Source organism: Lagopus leucura, unplaced genomic scaffold (assembly GCF_019238085.1).
Source record: "Lagopus leucura isolate 7727_CA_CO unplaced genomic scaffold, USGS_WTPT01 Super-Scaffold_100028, whole genome shotgun sequence".
NCBI lineage: Eukaryota > Metazoa > Chordata > Aves > Galliformes > Phasianidae > Lagopus > Lagopus leucura.
This window is the reverse complement of record NW_024962279.1, coordinates 4,770,880-4,789,992: the sequence shown is the minus strand read 5'-3', so window position 1 is coordinate 4,789,992 and position 19,113 is coordinate 4,770,880. Positions and strand designations below refer to the sequence as shown.

The window sequence follows — 19,113 nt, the reverse complement described above, 5'->3', positions numbered from 1 at the left end:
CCTTAGTTTTCCACTCTGTCGGTTGGTCCAAGGAAGGTTAATGATTGCATTCCACGTTAGGCTTTGAAATGCTGCTCTGTGTAGAATGGGTAAGGAATTGCATTGCATTTCCCTTCCTCCACATTTAAATACAATTCCTTTAGGAGGAAAAAAAAAGAGTATGTTATACTGAGTAATTATCCCCCCTGGGAAATAGAATATAAAGATCTTTAAAATCATTCAGCTGAGAGAACGAGCGCTTTAACTTCTGCCTTGCAGGAGTCATGTATTACATTATCAGCTACTTGCTCCGGTGTCAGTGTGTCGTGCCTTGCAGGTTAGCAGGTTTTGGCAGAGGAAATGAAACCCAGTCAGTTACTGCAGGATTTATAGTAGACCTGCTGTTGCAGGAAGTGGTGAAAAGTTGATTGATAGTCTAAGGCAGAACTGTGCAACAAGGAACAGGATGTATGCTTGGGACTGTATACCCGCTTTCCCCTCTGGCTGCCTACCCATTTCAAGGCATTCTTTGGCTTTTTCTTCCCTCTGCTTATAAATCTGTGATGGGCTTTCCTGGTAAAGCGTGAGCTGACCTGAAAACACTTAAAGAAATGGAAATTTCAACTGGAATACAAAGAAAGAGTAAAGCACAGTGTGCAGCTGGTGTAAATGAGCATCTCGTGGCACTGAGGTGGCTGAGAAGAGAAGATATCACAGACCCAAAGAGTGGGAAGTGTGGGATAAGTAGTGTGGTTGTAGGATAGCTTCTCCAATTTGCTAATATTCTGATTTTTTTTTTTTAACCATTGTCTTTTCTGTGTTAGTAAATGCATGCAACTCAAAATCAATCTTGTACTTTCATTGAGCATATGTTTTTAATAGGTGCTAAATGTGTGTGTGTTTTGGAGGGCAGATTGGATTTAATTTCAAATAACCTGTAGAAGAGCTGGGAGGCTCTTTAAATATGTATAATCAGTACAAAATCTGAAGACACTTGAAGGCATCAAATAGTTCCAGGAGCATTAACCGTGCAAATTCAGCACTTAAAGAATGAAAACCCCCTCAGAGGTGGACTTGTTTCAGCAATACACAGTAAGGGAAAACATCAGAGATTTCTTTTCTGAAAATCTCTGAAGTCTTTCGGTGGGATCTGACCAGCCTTGTGAGAAGTCACCCCCAAGAACAGTAATGACACATCCTGGTATTTTTTGTGCAACGTTTATTTTTACAGTCATAACTGAAGTAAGCAGTTGTTTGTAAAGCAAGTGACCAGCCAGTGTTTAGGGCTTGTGTTCTCCATATCAATTGGGAATATTCTGTTTGTGAAGTTAAATAATACGCTTTGTTCTTCTTATTAAAGGTCAAAAAAGTTGGCTGCACTTTCTGAATCCTTGCAGAAAACCACGCTTACAAAGTCCCACTTAGGATTTGAGCTCGAAGAGCTGGAAGCAGCAGCAGTGCTGGTACTGGAAGAAGAGAGCAAGTTAACAGCTGCTGGCATGGTTTCCAGGCAACAGCTGCCATCCTCTGAGTCGGAGACAAGTGACTCTGAAGAATCAAGCAGCACTTCATCATCTGAGACAGAAGGGTCTGATTCAAATGAGCGAGAGTCCTCAACTGCTGAGGATGGGAAAATAAATTCTTTACAAGGCGTGCTTCAAGAAGAGAGGACAGCTCCACTTATTGACTGTAATGGATTAAGGCAAGGCACAAACGCTTCAACGTTTGAGGTTAGCAATGAAAAATCAAAGGCTTCTTCGCAATCTCCTTCTGTCGCTGGGAAATTGATAGAAGAATTAGAAAAGCAAATGCACACTGCAGTGAGACTTTCAGAACAACCTGAAGGATTAGCCAGTGCAAGTGGCTTTGCTTTACAGGAACAAGAAGAAAACCATGTGTCTGAACCTGCCAGGTTTCCCAGGGTTACTCCTGGGAAGGGGGATTTCCTGGAGGTGCCTTCGAAGACGAATCCACTGCTTTTTCTTTGCAGCACAAATGAAGATGAAGACTAATGGGCTGTGTTAGAGCACAGTGTGACCCACGAGCACCACAGTGCTGCAGTGAGGTCTTCCCAAGGCTATCCTAAGCTGCAGAGGGAAGTTAATATTTTTCTTCGTTGGCAGTTTCAAAGACAAGACTTCTTCTGAAAAGAATTGATGTGACTATATGGTACTCACAATTTTTTTTTTTAATTCAACAGAATGAGAACTGATTTCTGTGTGTAGGAATGTGGAATTCCAGTAAGCTTTTAGAAAGAGTTTTTGTGAAGATATGTAGAAGAATGATGCTGGAGTCAAATACAGTTGAATACACTTGTAGTGTTTTATTTTTACATGTTGGGATTTAATTAAAATGTTCTCATGTTTGCAGAAACTTGTTAGACATTTTTCCACATTGTTTCATATTGAAATACTTTATAGCTAACTACATTAAAAATATTGATGTTGTAATGTTAAAAATGTAATTAATCCTGACGTATTAGGTGCATTCTATTTTTTTTTTTTTAAATAAAGGAAAGTTTCAGTTTAGAAAGGCCTATAGCTTGTATTGCTGTGGTTTTCATGTAAGTTATTTCAGCTTTTGACTGCTATGAATTCTTTTGTGCTGTTTTTGGAATTTTCACACATGAACAGTACTATTGCTTTTTTACAGAACAGAAGTTCTAATTATTTCCTCTGTATCTACTCTTAATAGCACCAAAGTGATATCAACCAAATTGATGAAACAAGGTACAGTGTTCTTGAGTACAGGACCAAAAGCAAACCTGCACTGTCCAGGCATATCTTTGTTAATTGTTTGAATAGCTTTGGCCAACTCATTTGCTCCTTTTTGTCTTTCAGATGTTAAAATAATCCTCTCACTCTGTATGTTTTGTGCTACGTTCTGCTAGTGGTAGGTAAGTCCTCTAAATGAGGTGGAAGCTGCAAATGGTGCCTTGCTATTCAGCCTCTACTGGAGGATTTGGTGGGGGAAGCAGGATGGGATATGGAGCACCAGGTTTGGCCCCAGCATTTTGACAGAACAGGATCATCTGATCCATACCTCTGGAGGAACAAGCCATGATTACTTTGCAGCCTTTCAGCTATTCAAAGAGTGTGTATATAAAAGCCCTATGCTTAAGGACTTTCTCTTCACTAATGTTGTACTGTGCTGGAAGCCAGCAGACCAGTTGTCTTCCTGTGATGACTCCTTTTCAGTAAGAACTGTGACCCTGCTCTGCCAGTATTTTTGATGTTCTTGAATACCCACCAGTTGCTCAGTCAGCCTCTATGTTCTGTTCCCCAGGGGAGGAACCTTTCTCATCGTGTCAATGAGCACTTATTCTTCTAAATGCTTGCAGTAAAATCTGTGCTGTCGCTGCAATTACGCAGCATTCGTCTGGGGGGAAAAAAGTGTTTAAAGATGGGAAAAAAGAAACCTTCTCCCTTACCACATCACAGGTGTGAACTCCAAAGCTTCCTTTGCTTGAGTGTGGGCTGGAGAAGGTTGAGCCAGTATGAGTTCAGAAATGCATCACAGAACGCCTATCAATTTTTACCATATCCTGTGTCTTCAGCTCTTTTTTTGTTTTTCCCATTTTGTGACATACTGTTGAAAGCATTCTTTCTCCAGCAGGCCTACTTAACTTCAGGGACTGGCTACTTCTGCAGATGACATCTTGGGATAATCTTTTTTTCTTTGCCTAAAAGCATGATTTCTTAATGTCATTTGTGAGCTGTTTGCATGATGTCAAGTGTGAATCCAGATTGGGAGTAAGATTCGGTGCCTGTACAGTGTGACACTGCTATAGATTGCAGATGAGAACTTGGTACACATGTGATGTTATCTCACAGATGACTTTGCTGTTGTCCTCACCATTGAGGCCATGCATGGCTGAGCTCTCTCTGCCTCCTAAAAAGATATTGGTGTCTGCTCAGTTCTTGGAGGCTGGCAACACATCTCCCTCTGCTTCTGTTCCTGCTGTTCCTCTGCATTTCTGCACTTGATATTGTGGTGGTATACCCCCAGGATCCATTTCCATGTCTAGTTAACATCCACTCGTGGTCATTTTTGATGCTCAGCTCCATCTCTTGCAAAATTCTTTTCATTGGTTGCAGAGCCAATAATGGATTTTGATTTATATATTGATAGCAATTTTATGAGTGTTGTAAATGATCTTTGTAGTGGTGAAGATTTTCCATATAGTCCATAAAGTTTTCTTGTGTGACCGCGTTATTCAGCATGCCCAGCGTGTTCAGGATGAGCAACATTGGTATGAAAGAAGTTTTACCTTTCTGAGAAGAACACAAGTCCTTTAAAGGAAAAGGAGAGTTCTGCAAACTCGTTTAGCCAAAACTGAGGCTTGCTGAATCCGTGAAGCACAAGCACTGGGAAGAAAACAAAACATCCTGTATCATTATGTTAGTTGCTGTGGGTTCTGGGAACAGTGAACTGCAAGGAGGAGTCCAGCTTATATAGAGGAGTTATTTGGATGAATGCATGGGGATTGTTCCCAGGCAGGTTTTCCAGTCTGGAAATCAGCTGATATATGAGGAATTCAATACCTGTGTAGGCTGTTCCATTGGGTTTTAAAATGCTCTCTGATTTTTACACCTTCCACCCTGCCCTAGATCCCCCAAGCTCATTTACAGCACAGGCAGTACTTGTAAGGCATTTGTTGCTCATCGTTGTAATCAGGCCTAAGGGAGCAGAACTACAGAGTCTGGACAAGACTTTTACTGCTGAAAGCAAGGTTGGATATGAGTTAAATCTGAGTGGAAAAACTATGGGGTTTTGCTGGAGAAAGGGAGATCATGTGTATGGAGCACTCTAGGGAGTAGAGAAATGGAGCTGGGAATGTAACTTGTTTCTTTTTTTGTTATTAAGCAGTTAACTTTATTATAGATATAGGCAGAGAGAGACGGAGTCCCACATGTCCAGGAGCTATTTGAAGCAATGAAGATGCTCTTGTGTTAGATGAGATGCTTGATACTGCAGTGCTTCAAGAATAAGGTTCCGTTTCTGTGTTAAAGCAGCAAGTGGAATATCAGAAACGATCAGGTAACTTTTCTCCTTTTTTGTTTTTCTTCAGTGCAGACAATGTCACCCACAGGACATTGCTACCTCTTCATTTCTGAAAGAAAAAAAAGTAGAGGGCCAAACTGATTTGTTTGTTCTCATTCCAGCCACTCTCTTTCAGAAGTTTGTAGAGACTTTCTTCTTTATCACAAGAAGAAAGCATTGATTAAACTTGGTTTGCTACAGTAAGTGATTGGCATGGAAACGAATTCATAGCACTGGAGTGAACAGGTTGGGCAGCCCTCTGCCACTGGCACAGTGCGCTGTCAGAGCTGAGCTGGTTGTCTCAAGGCTGGAGAAAACAAACAGGGAAACACATGTCAAAGAGATAAATAGCTCTACTGCTCAGCTCTCTGTGGAGGCCATTCGTCTCCAAGATAAGGAAGAATGCTCTCCAAAGCTGGAAAGATAAAGTGAGAGAACAAAACGAATGTGCAGTTGCTGTGGTCATCCCTGATGGAGATCCAAACATGCATGCCCCTCCTAGGTTGTGCAGTGACAGTTGTGAACAGCCAATGTGAACTCGTACAATTCTGTTAATTATTTCAGCAATAGACGTTTGTACCTTCACCACATGCAAGCAAATGGAGTTCATGTCAGTTGTTTGCACAAGTCTTGAAGTATTTCCTGTGTCTGTTGTGGATCTGTTTATTGTCTTTTTTGTGGTAAATGGGCTGCAGGCTGTGGTTATGCAGGCACATTTGGGTGTGATTCCAAAATGGCAAACTTGTAAATTTGAGTTTGTAGTATTGGGAGACCTATAAATCACATTTCTATACTTCCAGGTTTTAGAGAAGTGAGTATACTATTTCTACAAATACTGCATTTGGAGACCTGACTTAGGTCATGCTTTAAATGAGTCCTGTGATGTTGGTTTGCATTTTATTAAATGCTTTCTCATATTCAAAAGCCACAATGTGATTCAGCACTGCCTGTGGAGAATGCTCGAGGATAAGAACAAAGCTGTGCACCTGTGGTGAGCAGCGCGAGTTCAGTGCAGGGAGCCAGCACATACCTTAACAAGAGATGCAGGCAGGTGAATGCTGAGCAAGCAGCTTGGTTGGAGGTGGCAGCTCCTCACAGCATGAAATTTTGTAGCTTTCAGCTGTGCTGCTCAGTCTGCAGTCATCAGCGAGGCGAGTGGCAGCAGCCAGCATCCTGTCTGCTGTGGATGTGGGATGGGCTGGGCAGTGCAGCACGTAATGAGATGTTATGGCATAAATCAGCTGTTTATCAGGGTGAGAATGAACTGCTGTGCCCCACACCCTCCAGGCAGCGACCCGGCTGTGGCACCTTCCCACTGGGGCTGTCACCACGTTTTGTTTCGTGTCTGCGGTTTTTGGTAATTATGCAGAAACATCTCGTTTCCTACAGCGAATAAATTGGGATTCATGTTTTGCCTGGATGTAACTCCTCCTCCTCCAATACGCTGCATTGTCCATTGATTTGCCTAATTGCGCGTATTGCTGCAGCGTAAGGCGCCGCGTAGCAGCAGGGCTCCTTGCAGGAGGAGGTGGCTCCATCTGTTCTACGAACTGGTGAGAGGCTCAGAGCAGAGGGGAGGAATTTCCATCCAGTGCAGGTGCTCTGGAAGGAGAATCCCACAGCCAGGTGCTGACAGCAGCTCTGTGCAGCTCCTCGTGTGCTTAATTACCCTGCAGTGAGGCTTCCCTGTTAAATTAGAGCAGGCAATTGCAATTGAAGTCTTGAAACAGAGTGGGGAGTGTAACCGTGCTGAATCTATTTCCCTACCGAGATCTGCATTTCTCATTCAGCAAGATTCATGCCCCATTCAGCAGAATTTAAAAGCACTTACCTGGAATTAGATGATTAATTTGAAAATCGGAATGGAGAAGTGTAAAAGCAGACAAGGTCAGAACCTCAACGTCTGGGAAACCATTCTGGTGAGGTCCCACACGACAGATGCAGCACTGCCCTGCGGATTTAAGAGGATGCTGCTCAGCAGAGCACAGGCCGAGCTCTCCTTGCTGTCTGTTTGCTGCTCTGGACATGCAGATTAACACCTCCATGGCTGCTTTCCTGCTTTCCCATCTCAACCTCAGGACCACAGGTGGATCAATGGTAGCAGTAGGATGATAGCACCTGCTGACTGCTGCCAACAGCTGGAGCTGGAAATTCATTGCATCCTCTGGGTCAGCCTGGCTGAATACTGAGAGACACATGGTGTACTGAGGAATGATGCTCAGGGAATGTCATGTGGTGGGAACGATGTGCTTGGAAGGGCATGGCTGCCAAGGGTCAAGTCCTGGTCTGTGTCCTTTCCTGCCCCCGTGCTTCTTGGTGTGCTGCTGCACTCAGAGCAGTGCTGTGCAGCTCTGTGTGCTGCGTGCAGGCTGCCTTGCGTCCATGTGGTGCGTTCTAACTTGGCTGTAACAGGGAGATTGCTCCGGAGGATTTAGCCCTGTAATTAATTTAGGAATTAAGTTGTCTGAAATAGTCACGTATCAGAGCACAAGGCAGCGTGGGCTTGGGGCCCATCCTTCTGTCACTTCTGTCCCCTTGCCTGGCTGACTGATCTGCCCGCAGCTGTGGCACAGGAGAGGGCAGAAAATGTGATGGAGATCTGTCAGTCACAGCCATTGAGGGCCAGGAGGTGGGCTGAGGATGAGTGGAACAGTGTTGTCTGGCAGTTGAGTGAAGTCTTTATTTCAGAAAACAGCGGTGCTGATGTGGTTACGCCATAAGGCTGTGCTCCTCTGGGATTTGAGTTGTGAATAATTACCCTGCTATGTGTTTCTTGAAATTGTTTTCTATTGCCAAAATCAGCTTGTGGAGCCTTAATGCCATGCTCTTAATGACACTAATGAAAAGTCCTAGATTGAGCTTTTCCCACTGAAACTGTAAAGCTGGTTAGGCACCAGCGAACATATGAACTGTGCAGGTTGCAGAGGGAGCATGCGTGAGCGAATCGATTTGTTTTCCAAGCAGCTGAAAACAAAAGTCTGAGGAGCTCCTGCTGCAAGGTGATGACCCTGGGCACTGCTCAGCTCGTGGCCACACTGACTGCTGTTTGTGCTGCTCGCCTCTCACAGGGGAGCACTGTGCTTGAGCTGAGGTGAGCAGTGAGCTGCCATGGCACAACCCAACCCACCTTGAGCAGGGGCTCCTGGCCGGTGAACGCAGCCTGTGGGAGCACTTGGATAGTTGACTGTTAATAATTGGGATTGGGTGCATTCTTTCTATTCCCTTTGCCTTGCTAACCTTCCAACTCGCACCTTAAATCCAAGGAAGCAGACCAAGTTCCAAACCAGTCCTTTGGATGAGGTGGGATTTCACAGTGTTGAGAGGGTACCTTTGCTGATACGGTGAAGCCTGTTTGCATGCCCATGCTGTAAGGATGGGAACACCGGAGGTGCTGCAGTGCAGGTGCAGTGGTGATGCTGTGGGTACCTCTGCTGTCATCACCATGATATAAATGTTTGGATATTCTATAGATCAGGGAGAGCAGGCTGAGTGACTGACAGCCATGGGAAGACGTAAGTACCTGCTGACATTCAATGCTGGAAATGTGGTTTGAGTGTTGAACTGACCGCTGCAATTACAAGCCATGTGGTGAGCAGACGTGAACTCAGGGGAGATGTTACACTGCTGTAATGTGTGAGGCAAGGCAGAAGCAGGTGCACAGAACACAGGGGATGTGTTTAATCCACCCTGAGAATGCAACAGGCACACGCTGCATTGCTGAGTGGTGGCTGTTGTGTGCTCGGCTCCAGGCCCTGCAGCACAGAGGATGCTTTTTGGTGCTGTGAGCTGCGGGAGAGCTGCCTGCAGGGACGTGGGCATTGTGCTTGGGGTGGCTGTGTGGGCTGCTGGTAGCTTGTCCCCTATCTGCTTGTCCTTATGGCACCCAGGCATCATAATTTTGACAGAGCAAGAAACTGAGGACGCTGTGAAGGTGGGAGCGGTTCCCCTGTTCACATCGTTTGCTGTTGGGGTTGTGTGTTGCTTCAGAGAGAAGGTAAAAAATAAAATACAAAGCTGCTTACTTGCAGTGCTCAATGAGGAGCTCGTGGAAGCATTTTGCAGTTCACCAGCCTGCTCCTGCAATCCACCCTAATCCCCAGCAGCCCTGACAGTTTGCTGCCTGTGATGGGTGTGTGGCTGTCCCTCACTGAAAGGTGAACTGGAAAACAGAGTTTCTGTCTGTTTAAACCTGGTGGTGCTCGCTGCGAGTTCTGGTTCTCTTTTTCTGTTGCGTTTCCCCATTGCTACAACAATTAATTAAGAACGGTTCTGCTGAAGCCTGTTGATTAATTTGGCACTTGGAAGCTTAATGAGGTGTAAACCCACAGCCTGCTGCTGACGTGGTGATTTATATCAATTGGTGTGATTAGCACTGGTCCTCCATCATCGCTGCGTTCCTCCCTGCGATCCGTCACAGCCCGAATGGGGAACCTCGATGCCACGTTTCTGTTCTGCGGTGCTGCTGACACGGAAAGTACAACTGGTGGAGTGCTTCGAGAACAGCAACGCCCAAATTGCTCCAGAGATGAGTGAGAGGCAGCCCTGCTGGGTGTGCAGCCACCTGGCTGGGCACTGGGAGGGTTTCTTTCGAGACACAACAAGCACCTGGCTGGCTCCCGTTGCTGCAGACTGTTGGCAGCCCGTGGTGCGTGGCTGTGAAATCCCTGTGGGTTGCTGTGCTTGCTGTGTTGTGATGGTTCGTTAGCAATGTCTGTTGCTGCAACACCAACCCAGGGGTGCATGAGCTGCCTGTGGTCTCTCCTCCCTTCTGTCATAGAATGGTTTGGGTTGGAAGGGACCTTTTAAGGTCATCTATTTCCAGCTCCATGCTATAAGCAGGGCTGCCTCCCACTGGATCTGGTTGCTCAAGGCTCCAACCAGCCTGGCTTTGAATGCTTCCAGGGAGGAGGGGGGCATCCACAGCCTCTCTGGGCAACCTGTTCCTCTGTCTCACTACCTTGACAGTAAATAATTCCTTCTGACAAACCTGTGCAGGGGTTGAGTGAGGGCTGTGAGTTCTCTGCTCCCTGGTGATGCTGTTGGTGATGCCGGCATCCTGTTAACTCCATGTTCTAAGAGAAATGCACCTGCTCAGAGCTTTGGAACACCTTTTCTGAGGCACTGTGTGAAACAGAGGTGCTCTCGCTGGTGTGAAGCATAAACCCACAGCTCCATCTCTGCTGCTCAGATATGGTGGTGTTATTGGATAGATGTTCATGTGCATGGTGCTGGTGCACAGCCCCAGTTGTGCCCTGGCTGTAGCTGGAGCAGCATGAGAGTGGCAGGCATGCCTGCATCAATCCTGACCATGTGGTTCAAATCAGCTTGAGTTCGTACAGCATAGAGTGGTACCACTGCATTTTTGGGGGCCTGGTTGCTGTGGGGGGAAAAAAACAAGCCTGAAACCAGAAACATCAGAAATTAAGCTATACCAAAATAAACTGACCTTCAAGTGGAATTAACAGGTCAAATGGATAAACGAATAAATCTAAAAGCCAGGTACAGACCTTTCTATATTCACAGAACCAGAAGGCAGCTTTGCAGTTGATTCTTACAGCAAAGAACACGTGTGCTATGTTCTCTTATTCAGTGTTATGCTTTTAAGTTGAGCAGTGAGGCGTGGACAGGCCCATTTCTGCACCGTGACAGTTGTGTAAACCGATTGTAACAGCCTTTCTACTTCCAGAGCAAAGAGTCCTTCGAGTAAATGAGTGTTTGACCCGTAGCCACTGGGAGCAGCATTCTCTCTGGGGCCCATCAAAGCCCTGTGTGGAGAAATATAATTTATTTTAATGATATTTAAACTAATGAGCTTGGCTAATAGATATTTTTGAAGCCCTTTATGGGGGTTCAGCTATGGGACAACATGCCACTGGGCACAAATGCTCATTTACCCAGCGTGATACCAGAGAGCGGCTGGCCTATTAGTAAAGTATTTGGTTTGAGTTTATTTTTTTTTTTTTAAAGAATCCATTTCCATAAATTACCAGTAAGAAATAAATCAAGCAGCTGCACGTGGGGATGCTTGGGCTGTACAAAGCTGGAGTGCCCCCTGTCCTGTGCTGCTGCTCTGCCCCCCCCACCTGGCTGTGTGCTGCCTTGCACAGCTGCTGCCCACTTGCTCTGTGTGGTTGTTGGTGTAAGTGCTGGGCAGGACAGGAGTTTTTGGCACCAGTGCATTCATGGCCAGTTCAAACTGTTCACATTCCCAGTGCTTGCAGGGCTGGGGAGGGAAAACTCTTGCAATAACCTCATTGCACTGAGAAACAGGGAAGGAGGCAGAGCTTAGAAGAGCCATTTGCCTGGCCGTAGGCAGGATTATCCACATCAAACCATCACCAGCAGCTGCTTGTTTAGTCCATCCTCATGTGCTGCTACTGCTGCAGATCCCACAGCATCTCATTGCCATGAGTTTCATTACAGCATGGATGTGTCAACACACACTTGGCAGCTAGTATGGCCAGATCTCTTCTCCCCTTCAGCAGCAGTGAGGTGAGGCTCCTTTACACTGCAGCACACGGGGCTGCTCTGCGGGCACAGCCTGCTGGTACCAGCAGCCCAGCTGCACAGTGAGCAGATGAAGGATTATGGTGATCAATTTGGTGAGAAAGGAGATTTTTCTCTGTCTGTCCACCCTCAAGGCTCTATTTCCTCATAAACCATTCCCAGAGACATCAAGAAAATTGAAGCTGTTCAGAAATGGAAAAGATAGTTAGCCCAAAATGAATGAATATCCAATACACCAGCTGACTTTCATGAAACATAATGGGAGCAGCCAGCTGAACCGATGGCTTTCCTGCAGCATGCTGATTTTTTTTTTTTTTGAAGCAGAGAAGCGTGGTGCTTATAGCAGCAATGCTCAGCCCCACATTGCACTCCCCAGTGAAGGTCTGGATGATGTGCTGGGTGTGGGCTGGCATCCAGCATTGAGCCTTGGCCCTGCTGCATGTCCTGGCCCTGCTGTTTGCGCTCGTTAGCAGAGCCTGCGGGTGGAGGACTGGTGCTGGCCGGCCTCGGCTGCTGCAATTGCCTAATGCAGCATCCAGGCTCCCAAGCCCTGGGGCTTTCAGTTCATTTAGTAACCTAATGTAATGCATTTTGATTTTATTTTTTTTTTATTTTAAGGGAACAGCAAACGATGAAGAGAAGACATTTTAAAGGGTGCTGTCACACCCCATGTTCACATGTCCTTGGGTCCATCAGTACTGCAACTGGACTTCTGTTGGAGCTGCAGGGCAACCCTCAGCTTCTCCTCACCCAGTGCAGCCAGGGATGCTCCAGATACAGATGCTCCTGGGATACAGGGCTGAATTTGTTTTGGTTTTGCCTAAGGCTGCCTTTCTACCAGAAGAGCTTCCCCTGACCTGTGTCTGCTGGAGTCCAGGCTGTGGTGGGGAGAACAGAGAGCTGCACACCAAACTAGTTGGAGTCCTCACAGGTAGAGCCTGGCCCAGGCACACTGCAGTGTGAGCCCAGCGCTCCTCCTGCCAGCTGTCATAGAAGGTACCACTCGGTGTCTTGCTGTTGTTGTTGTTTCCTCTGGTTTGGGTCAAGAATGTTGCTGGGTGTGAGAAAACAGGAAGCAGTGCCAATAGCAGAATTTTTTTCCTTTTCACAGACACCCTTTGAACTCCCTTTATTCTGTCTCTCCTCGTGTTACATTTACACACCCTATAAAGAACCTCCTGATGCTTCCAAATGCTTTCACTAAGAAAAAAAAGTGTTTTTTTATTTTTTCAAGTCCAGTCTAATTTTCTTCATTATCTGTAGACGGCCTTCAGAGTAATGATTACAAATGGCTTTAGGTTTCCACCAGCATCACCGCATGTGCTAATCAACCAGGAGAGCAGAGCACAGAGCCAGCAGGAGCCGGGAGGGTGATGACCACTGCCCTGCATCCCCCTACATCAGACTAAGGATGCTGGATCTGAGGTTGTGGCTTAAAGAACTGCTTGGAGAAAGTTTGACTCCAGGGGACACAGCAAAACCACTGAAAAACCACCCAGCGAGTGCCATTAGCGCAGCACTTAATGATGGCAGATGAGGCTTTCTGGAAGCTTAATGAACCAGGAGGTGAGACCACTCCCACCAGCCTTGCAGCCTAACGAAGGATTTATCTCTGCCTCTTCTTATCTCACTGAATGATGAAAGCTGTGTTCACCGCCATCTATCTTCAGCTTTCTGTAGCCAGGCACTGACTGCAGCCCCAGCAGGGGGGGGATCAGGGCTGGGGTTGTCTTTCTGGATGTCACTGCTGCAGCTTCTGCTGAGGTGTGGTGCCAACCTGTCTGCTGTCCTGGTACCAGTGTGCCTGATCTTCTGCTTTGGCAACGCACCTGATTTTTAGTGGAAGTTGGAGGTTTGGTGCCAGGACATTCCTTACCAAACATCTGAGCAGCTTGCCATCTCTGCTCGCCCACCTTGGCACAGGTGTAAGGCATCAGCTTCTGGATATAGCTAAAGATTTTGGGCAAAAGTGACACCAACTAAACCCCCTGCATCTGGGATATCTATAAATATATTGTTGTGTTATTGGGGATGGTGTATTTTGCAGGAGCTGAGCGAGGGAGGAATTTTGAACCAGCCCGGTGGCAGCTTGGCAGGTCATTTTCTATTCTACGTGTGTGAGCCATGAAGGGCATTAGCTAAATAAGAGATGATTTAGTGGTGATGGCACTATTGGGCCACAGATCCCACAGCTGCTAAATTTCAATATAAACTCCATAACTCTGGATGCAGAAAGAACTGAACACGCACAAGAGACTGTTTCTGAATATATTTTCCCCCTCTCTCTCCAATAAAAGGCACAAATAATAGCATATTTTTCAAAGTGCAAAGCATTTTACATTGCAAATAGTTACATTAAATTTACATTTCATGGGTGAGTGGCTGTAGCTGCTGCTTGCCACATCCTCACCAGTGCTGTGGCAGCAGTTGCAGATGATCTCCCACCCCATTGGGCTCCATGTGCCTGGATTTCCTGGGCCGGAGGCTGATAGCAGAGTCCTGCCACAGCAGCAATCATCCAGGATCTGGGTGCTTCCTCCATAAAGGTCAGTGCACTCGCTGTGCCTGTTTTCTCCAGAGATAATCAATGCGATGCAGACACTCTGCTGACAGTTATGGCCACTATGGAAAACTCATTTTCAGCCTTTAGCATTGGGTCGGTAGAACCATTCTAATAAACTCCATTGGGAGCTCGCAGGTTGGAGCCGTTCTGGCAACCTGATGGTCTTCCCCTCTGGTGTCAGAAAGTGCTGATCGAGGCAGAAGGGCGATGGGAGCAGGGAGCAGCTGGCATTTCACAGGACAGGTGGTGCTGGGAGCTCAGTGCCCCTTTGCTGCCTCTCACTGTGATAAGAGCTTTTTTTTCCTTTCTCTTATCTGCAACAAGCTTGATGACATTTCTGGTCAGTCCCTATCGTGACCTTTCCACTCAGCACGTTGGTTTATGCCTTGTCTCAAGGTTCATTGTTTGCCATGTGTATCTGTGTTGGTTTTGGCACCTGCCAGCACAGGGAATGCATGTGAGTCAATTTTTACCTGGCGGGGGTGATTCCTCATTAGTCATCATGCTGCCATTTTCCCTCCTGGCAGCCTTGAAGTCCTGCCCTATGTGGAGCTGGACTGAGCTACAGTGGGCATCTGTGGGACACTGAGGTGACACGAGTGGCCCACACCTCTGTTGTATTCCCCAGCATAGGATAAACATTCTTCCCTATAACATTCATCCTTCTATGGCTTCATGGCTTGAAAAGCCATAACAGTTTGCCAGGCTATGCAGCAGCCGTGACTTTGCTAGTGCAAAGATGTAGCTGCAGCCCTGTGCACGGCTGCCTTTTGCTTTTTTGCCCTTTTGCATTTATTGGCAGGCTGCCCCATCCCCGCGAGCAGCAGCTCAGCAACACGGAGCCATGCAGCAACACGGAGCCATGCAGCAACACGGAGCCATGCAGCAACACGGAGCCATGCAGCAACACGGAGCCATGCAGCAACACGGAGCCATGCAGCAACACGGAGCCATGCACACGGCATGCAGCCACGCACTGCAACACAGAGCTGTGCACCGCGGCACGGGGCTGTGCCACATCGCCGGGCCTGACTCCTGCCCTCAGGATGTTACTTTCCAGAATGGTGCCTCTCTGAGAGTCTCAAGTAGCTCCTTAATAAACTAGTCCAACACATAAAGCATTGCACTGTGGGCAATTTCCTGGCAAGCCAGCGGGTCCCCTAATAAATGCCCCAGCGTTGTTTAGGCTGCACTGTGTGTACCATCAGTGGGCAGAGAGCTCCAGGCAGGGCTGGGAGCCCCGGGCCCCCACTGCTGTGCCTGCAGGCTGCCTGCTTCCAGCTGCACTCCTCACAGAACCAGTTATTCTCCTCCACCTCTGTGTACTTACAGAGCCTTTTGCCTACAGGGCTGCTGCTGGTTCCCGGCTTGAGAGCTGAGCTGGGCTGGGTCTCGTGCAGAGATGGAGAAAGCCTCCTGCTTCTGCAGCCCAGTGCTATGGCCACCTCCACCTGCTCAGCTCCCCAGGGAAGAGTGCAGGGCTGGGGCCATTGGTGGGCAGCACAATTCTGGGGGCAGAACAGGGCGCTGCAGCCTGCACACCCCCGCATCAGGGCCGGCCCCTTCATTGCACTGCCCCAGCGAGAGGAGCAAAGGCCACAGTCCACACAGGGCCTGGGGCAAAGTCTGGTGCAGCCTTGAGCTCTCTGCTGACTCAGTGCACTTTGCACCCACAACCATCAGGGAGGGTCCGTGCCCCACATGGGAACTTTTCTGTCCACAGCTGTTTGGGCTCTTTGGGTAGGGCTGATGCCAACACATGGGATTACTGTTTGTGTTTCTAAAGGAGAGCTGCTCACAGGACCTAATTTGTGAAGCAGGCTGGGGCTGCCCAAGAAGCTTGAGCTTGGCATGGTTTTGGTGTAGTTGCATTGGCTGTGCCAAGTGAGAGCATCGTGCTCTCTCAGCAGCCTGAGCACCGCTTCGAGGATTTCCTTCCCCTGCAGCTCTTGTTAATGAAGATTGGCTTAGCAGGGGGCAGCTCTTCGGGATTTGGCACTTCCTATGCTACATGCACAAGGAGGTACAATCTGTTGGCAGACCTTCCCCCAGAAACGCCCTCAAGCCACAGCTTAATTCATCCCAGCTGGGCACTGCGTGCACATCTCTGACTCCTCGTGCCTCAGCCCTGTTGTGCCTCAGCTCCATCATGTCTCAGCTCCATCATGTCTCAGCCCCTTCATGCTGGCAGGACCGGCTCCTGGGCCCTGTTCTCTGCACAGAAGGAGCACAGTACCCGCTCCACCCCTCCACCAAATCCTATCTTTCAGCATGAGCTGTGGACGTGACACCAGCCAGGCTTTTATTCAGTATTCTGGGCAAGATCTGTACGTATTTTGTTGCTCTAAATGTCTGTTCTCCCTTCCCAGACCCAAAAATCAGTTTCTTTGCTGTGCCCATCCCAGAGCTGCTCTCTAGAAACAGCTTCCCACGCTGAAGCCTTTATTGGGTGCTCCACCTCAGGCAGAAATCAACTGCTTTTCTGTCTGGAGACAGAAGGCAGCCAGTTAGCCACACTTCCTTATTTTTGTTTAAGTGGCCATCACATCCTAATTACAGTTTCTCTTTTTTTAACTACTGCACTCAATTTACAGCCTAATTACCCTTACCTTGTTTGTTTAATGAAGCTGATATAATGATTCCTGTGATCTTCATGAGACGTTTCGCCGGGATTTTATTTTTTCACTTTATAAACTGTGATTTTACATTAATGTTTCATAACCTCAGGTTTCTAATCATAAAGTCATAAGGAGTTTAATTGATTTGAAACTAGCCATGCCCTGAAGTGTGTACATGTCAGATTGATTCAAATTGATCCAATGTGCTTAAATAAAGCTCGTGCCAACAGCGTGCAGCACCTTATGCTGCCACATACTTGCCCAAAGGCCTCTGGAAGCTTAATTATGCTGCCATCTCGGTACCATCAATAATTGACTAGGAGATATTTTCTGGTGTGTTTGTTGTAGGTTGCGAGTTTGTTGTGCCCTGGGACCGCAGTGCAGGTGCAGCACGGAGCATCAGCAGAGCCATTTGGCGCCACTAACAGAGGCAGAAGTCCCTGCATGCAGGCAGCCCCCTGCTCTCACAGCGTGGATCACTGCTCTCCAAACTGCCTTACCAGTAAGATATGAAGCCCTGTGAGCAGCGTGCATCGCTCTCAGGAGAATATTTTTTACCAATTGGCCCATAAAATTTCACCAAGGAGCTACGCCAGCACCGATGTGTCTCCAACATCCCTCCCCTGATTATGGCAACTCCTTGGTGTCAATGAAATTGAATTTTAATTTGTTTGCTCTCACACACAGTTTTGTTTTCCAGGCTTATGTATGGAGCTTACATATAGGACACTGAGTCTCCTGGGGTTGTGGCGATGTGCATCGCTCTGTAGCCACGTGGTGTGATGGCAGAGCCTGGTGGGGTCAGGCATGAGGACAGGGTGTGGGCAGCAGGATTTATCTGTGTGCTGTGGGGCAGGGGGTCCTTATCTCCGCAGCAAGCTGATGGAGCACAGCTCTTTCAATCTCGATAAGCATGCGAGCAGCATGCGTAATTCTTGCAGGGGTTTCCTTCCAGCCTAAACAGAGACTCTGCAATTTTATGCTCCAGGAAGATAAAAGGTAATGAGACTCCGTACATTTCCTGCCCTTGTCTCTTTACCAACCTTTCAATTGCTTCCAAAATGCCCTCTTGTAACCTCTCCACTAGGAAGAGATTGGAGTGCTGCATGCTGCTCTTACTGCAGGCAGCGCCCATGGAGACAGCCCTGCAGAGCTGCCATGGGGTCAGCCCTGATCAGCCCTGGGGAGCAGCTCGAGCAGCTCCAGCACCCCAGGCCGTGGCAGGAGGCTGTGGCAGCTCTCACATCTGCACCCACAGACAGGCATTACAGAAACAGGAGTGTGTTGGAAGTGCTCGAGTTCCTGAGGTCACACTCTAGCATTTTATCATTCAAAGGCAATGTGTGCTGCTTTTTGAAACCCGCTGAAGTCCAGCCACACCGGTGCTCTCCTCAACGTGCAGAAAAGAGCAACTTCTGTTCTTCGTTAAAGAGAAATGCTGTCGGCTTTTATTTGTGTGCTTCAAAGTTGCTCCCATCCATTTTAATCTTCCTGCTTTGAGCTGCCAGCACTGCATGGCACATCCCATCCACCTTTCGCTCCGCTCTAGCTTTGCTCTAGCACAATGATGCTCACCTCCCAGCACTTATACTACTTCTAGACCAGAATGGTGTGACTCCTATCCCATGTTTCTTTAAATAAACTAAGTGAAGGTAAAAGAAAGGCCGAGATGCAACCTCTGTTCCATGTGTTGTGTTCCTTCTGCATGCACAGTGATCAGCAGAGGACCGTGCCCTCCTCACTGCCGCAGGAGCCAGGCTCTGGGCGCAGCTCTGAGTGCATCCAGCTCCCTGCCTGCTCTCGTGCTGTGGATGCTCGGAGCATTCCCACACCTGGGGATCCTGCTGCTGGTGGCTTTGGACGATGTCAGTGCTCCGTGTCTGCCCGGGGCCAGCCTGCCCCGCTCTGCGTCAGCCTGCTTCTCTCAAGGCATTGCAATGCAGTGAGCCCACATGCCGGCACATCACCAAATGACCATTGATTTCCCAGCAGGGAGTCTGAGCTGCAGGCAGAGCGCTGCTCTTCAGCCCGGCTGCGTGCTGCGAGAAGTCAGTGAGGTATAATATGAAGACCTGACGTTCCCAGCTGACCTCGCAAAGTGCAGCAGCGGGCAGCGGTACGGTGTGTGTTTGATGACAAGAGAGCACCTCGGGCTCTGTGCCAGCACAGCAGCACGCCAGCTTGCTTCTATATGGGTCCGTGCCAGCATCCTCCTGCTCAGCCAGGGCATGGAGCCCACAGCACGCGGCCGTGTTGGGCTGTGGAGGTTGGAGCCCCCTGAGCTGCTCAGCACCAGCCCCTGCTCTGCTCCAGTGGCTGCTCTGTGCCTCGTTTTGTGACACAGGAGTTTATGATCTGAGATGGATAAAGGCTTTGCTTGGCTAATTCAGCTGGCAGCAGGAG

The 19,113-nt window shown here is 47.9% G+C and overlaps 1 protein-coding gene and 1 long non-coding RNA gene across 3 annotated transcripts in view; both read left to right on the top strand.

Moving 5' to 3' along the window:
* The window catches only part of SHQ1 (SHQ1, H/ACA ribonucleoprotein assembly factor), a 37,363-nt gene extending 34,865 nt beyond the window's left edge, over positions 1 to 2,498 (top strand). Inside the window, exon 12 of one of the 2 annotated variants that reach the window (XM_042880863.1) lies at positions 1,340 to 2,498. In XM_042880863.1, the coding sequence (XP_042736797.1) occupies positions 1,340 to 1,991 (652 nt within the window). In that variant the 3' untranslated portion in view covers positions 1,992 to 2,498. The remainder of the gene's footprint in view (positions 1 to 1,339) is intronic. The other variant, XM_042880864.1, reaches the window with a different exon arrangement.
* A 2,268-nt stretch (positions 2,499 to 4,766) lies between these two features.
* Positions 4,767 to 15,197, top strand: LOC122185332. Its single transcript, XR_006180848.1, has 3 exons — positions 4,767 to 5,019; positions 12,148 to 12,525; positions 12,828 to 15,197. It is a non-coding gene; the product is annotated as an uncharacterized LOC122185332 (long non-coding RNA).
* Positions 15,198 to 19,113: the final 3,916 nt, after the last annotated feature.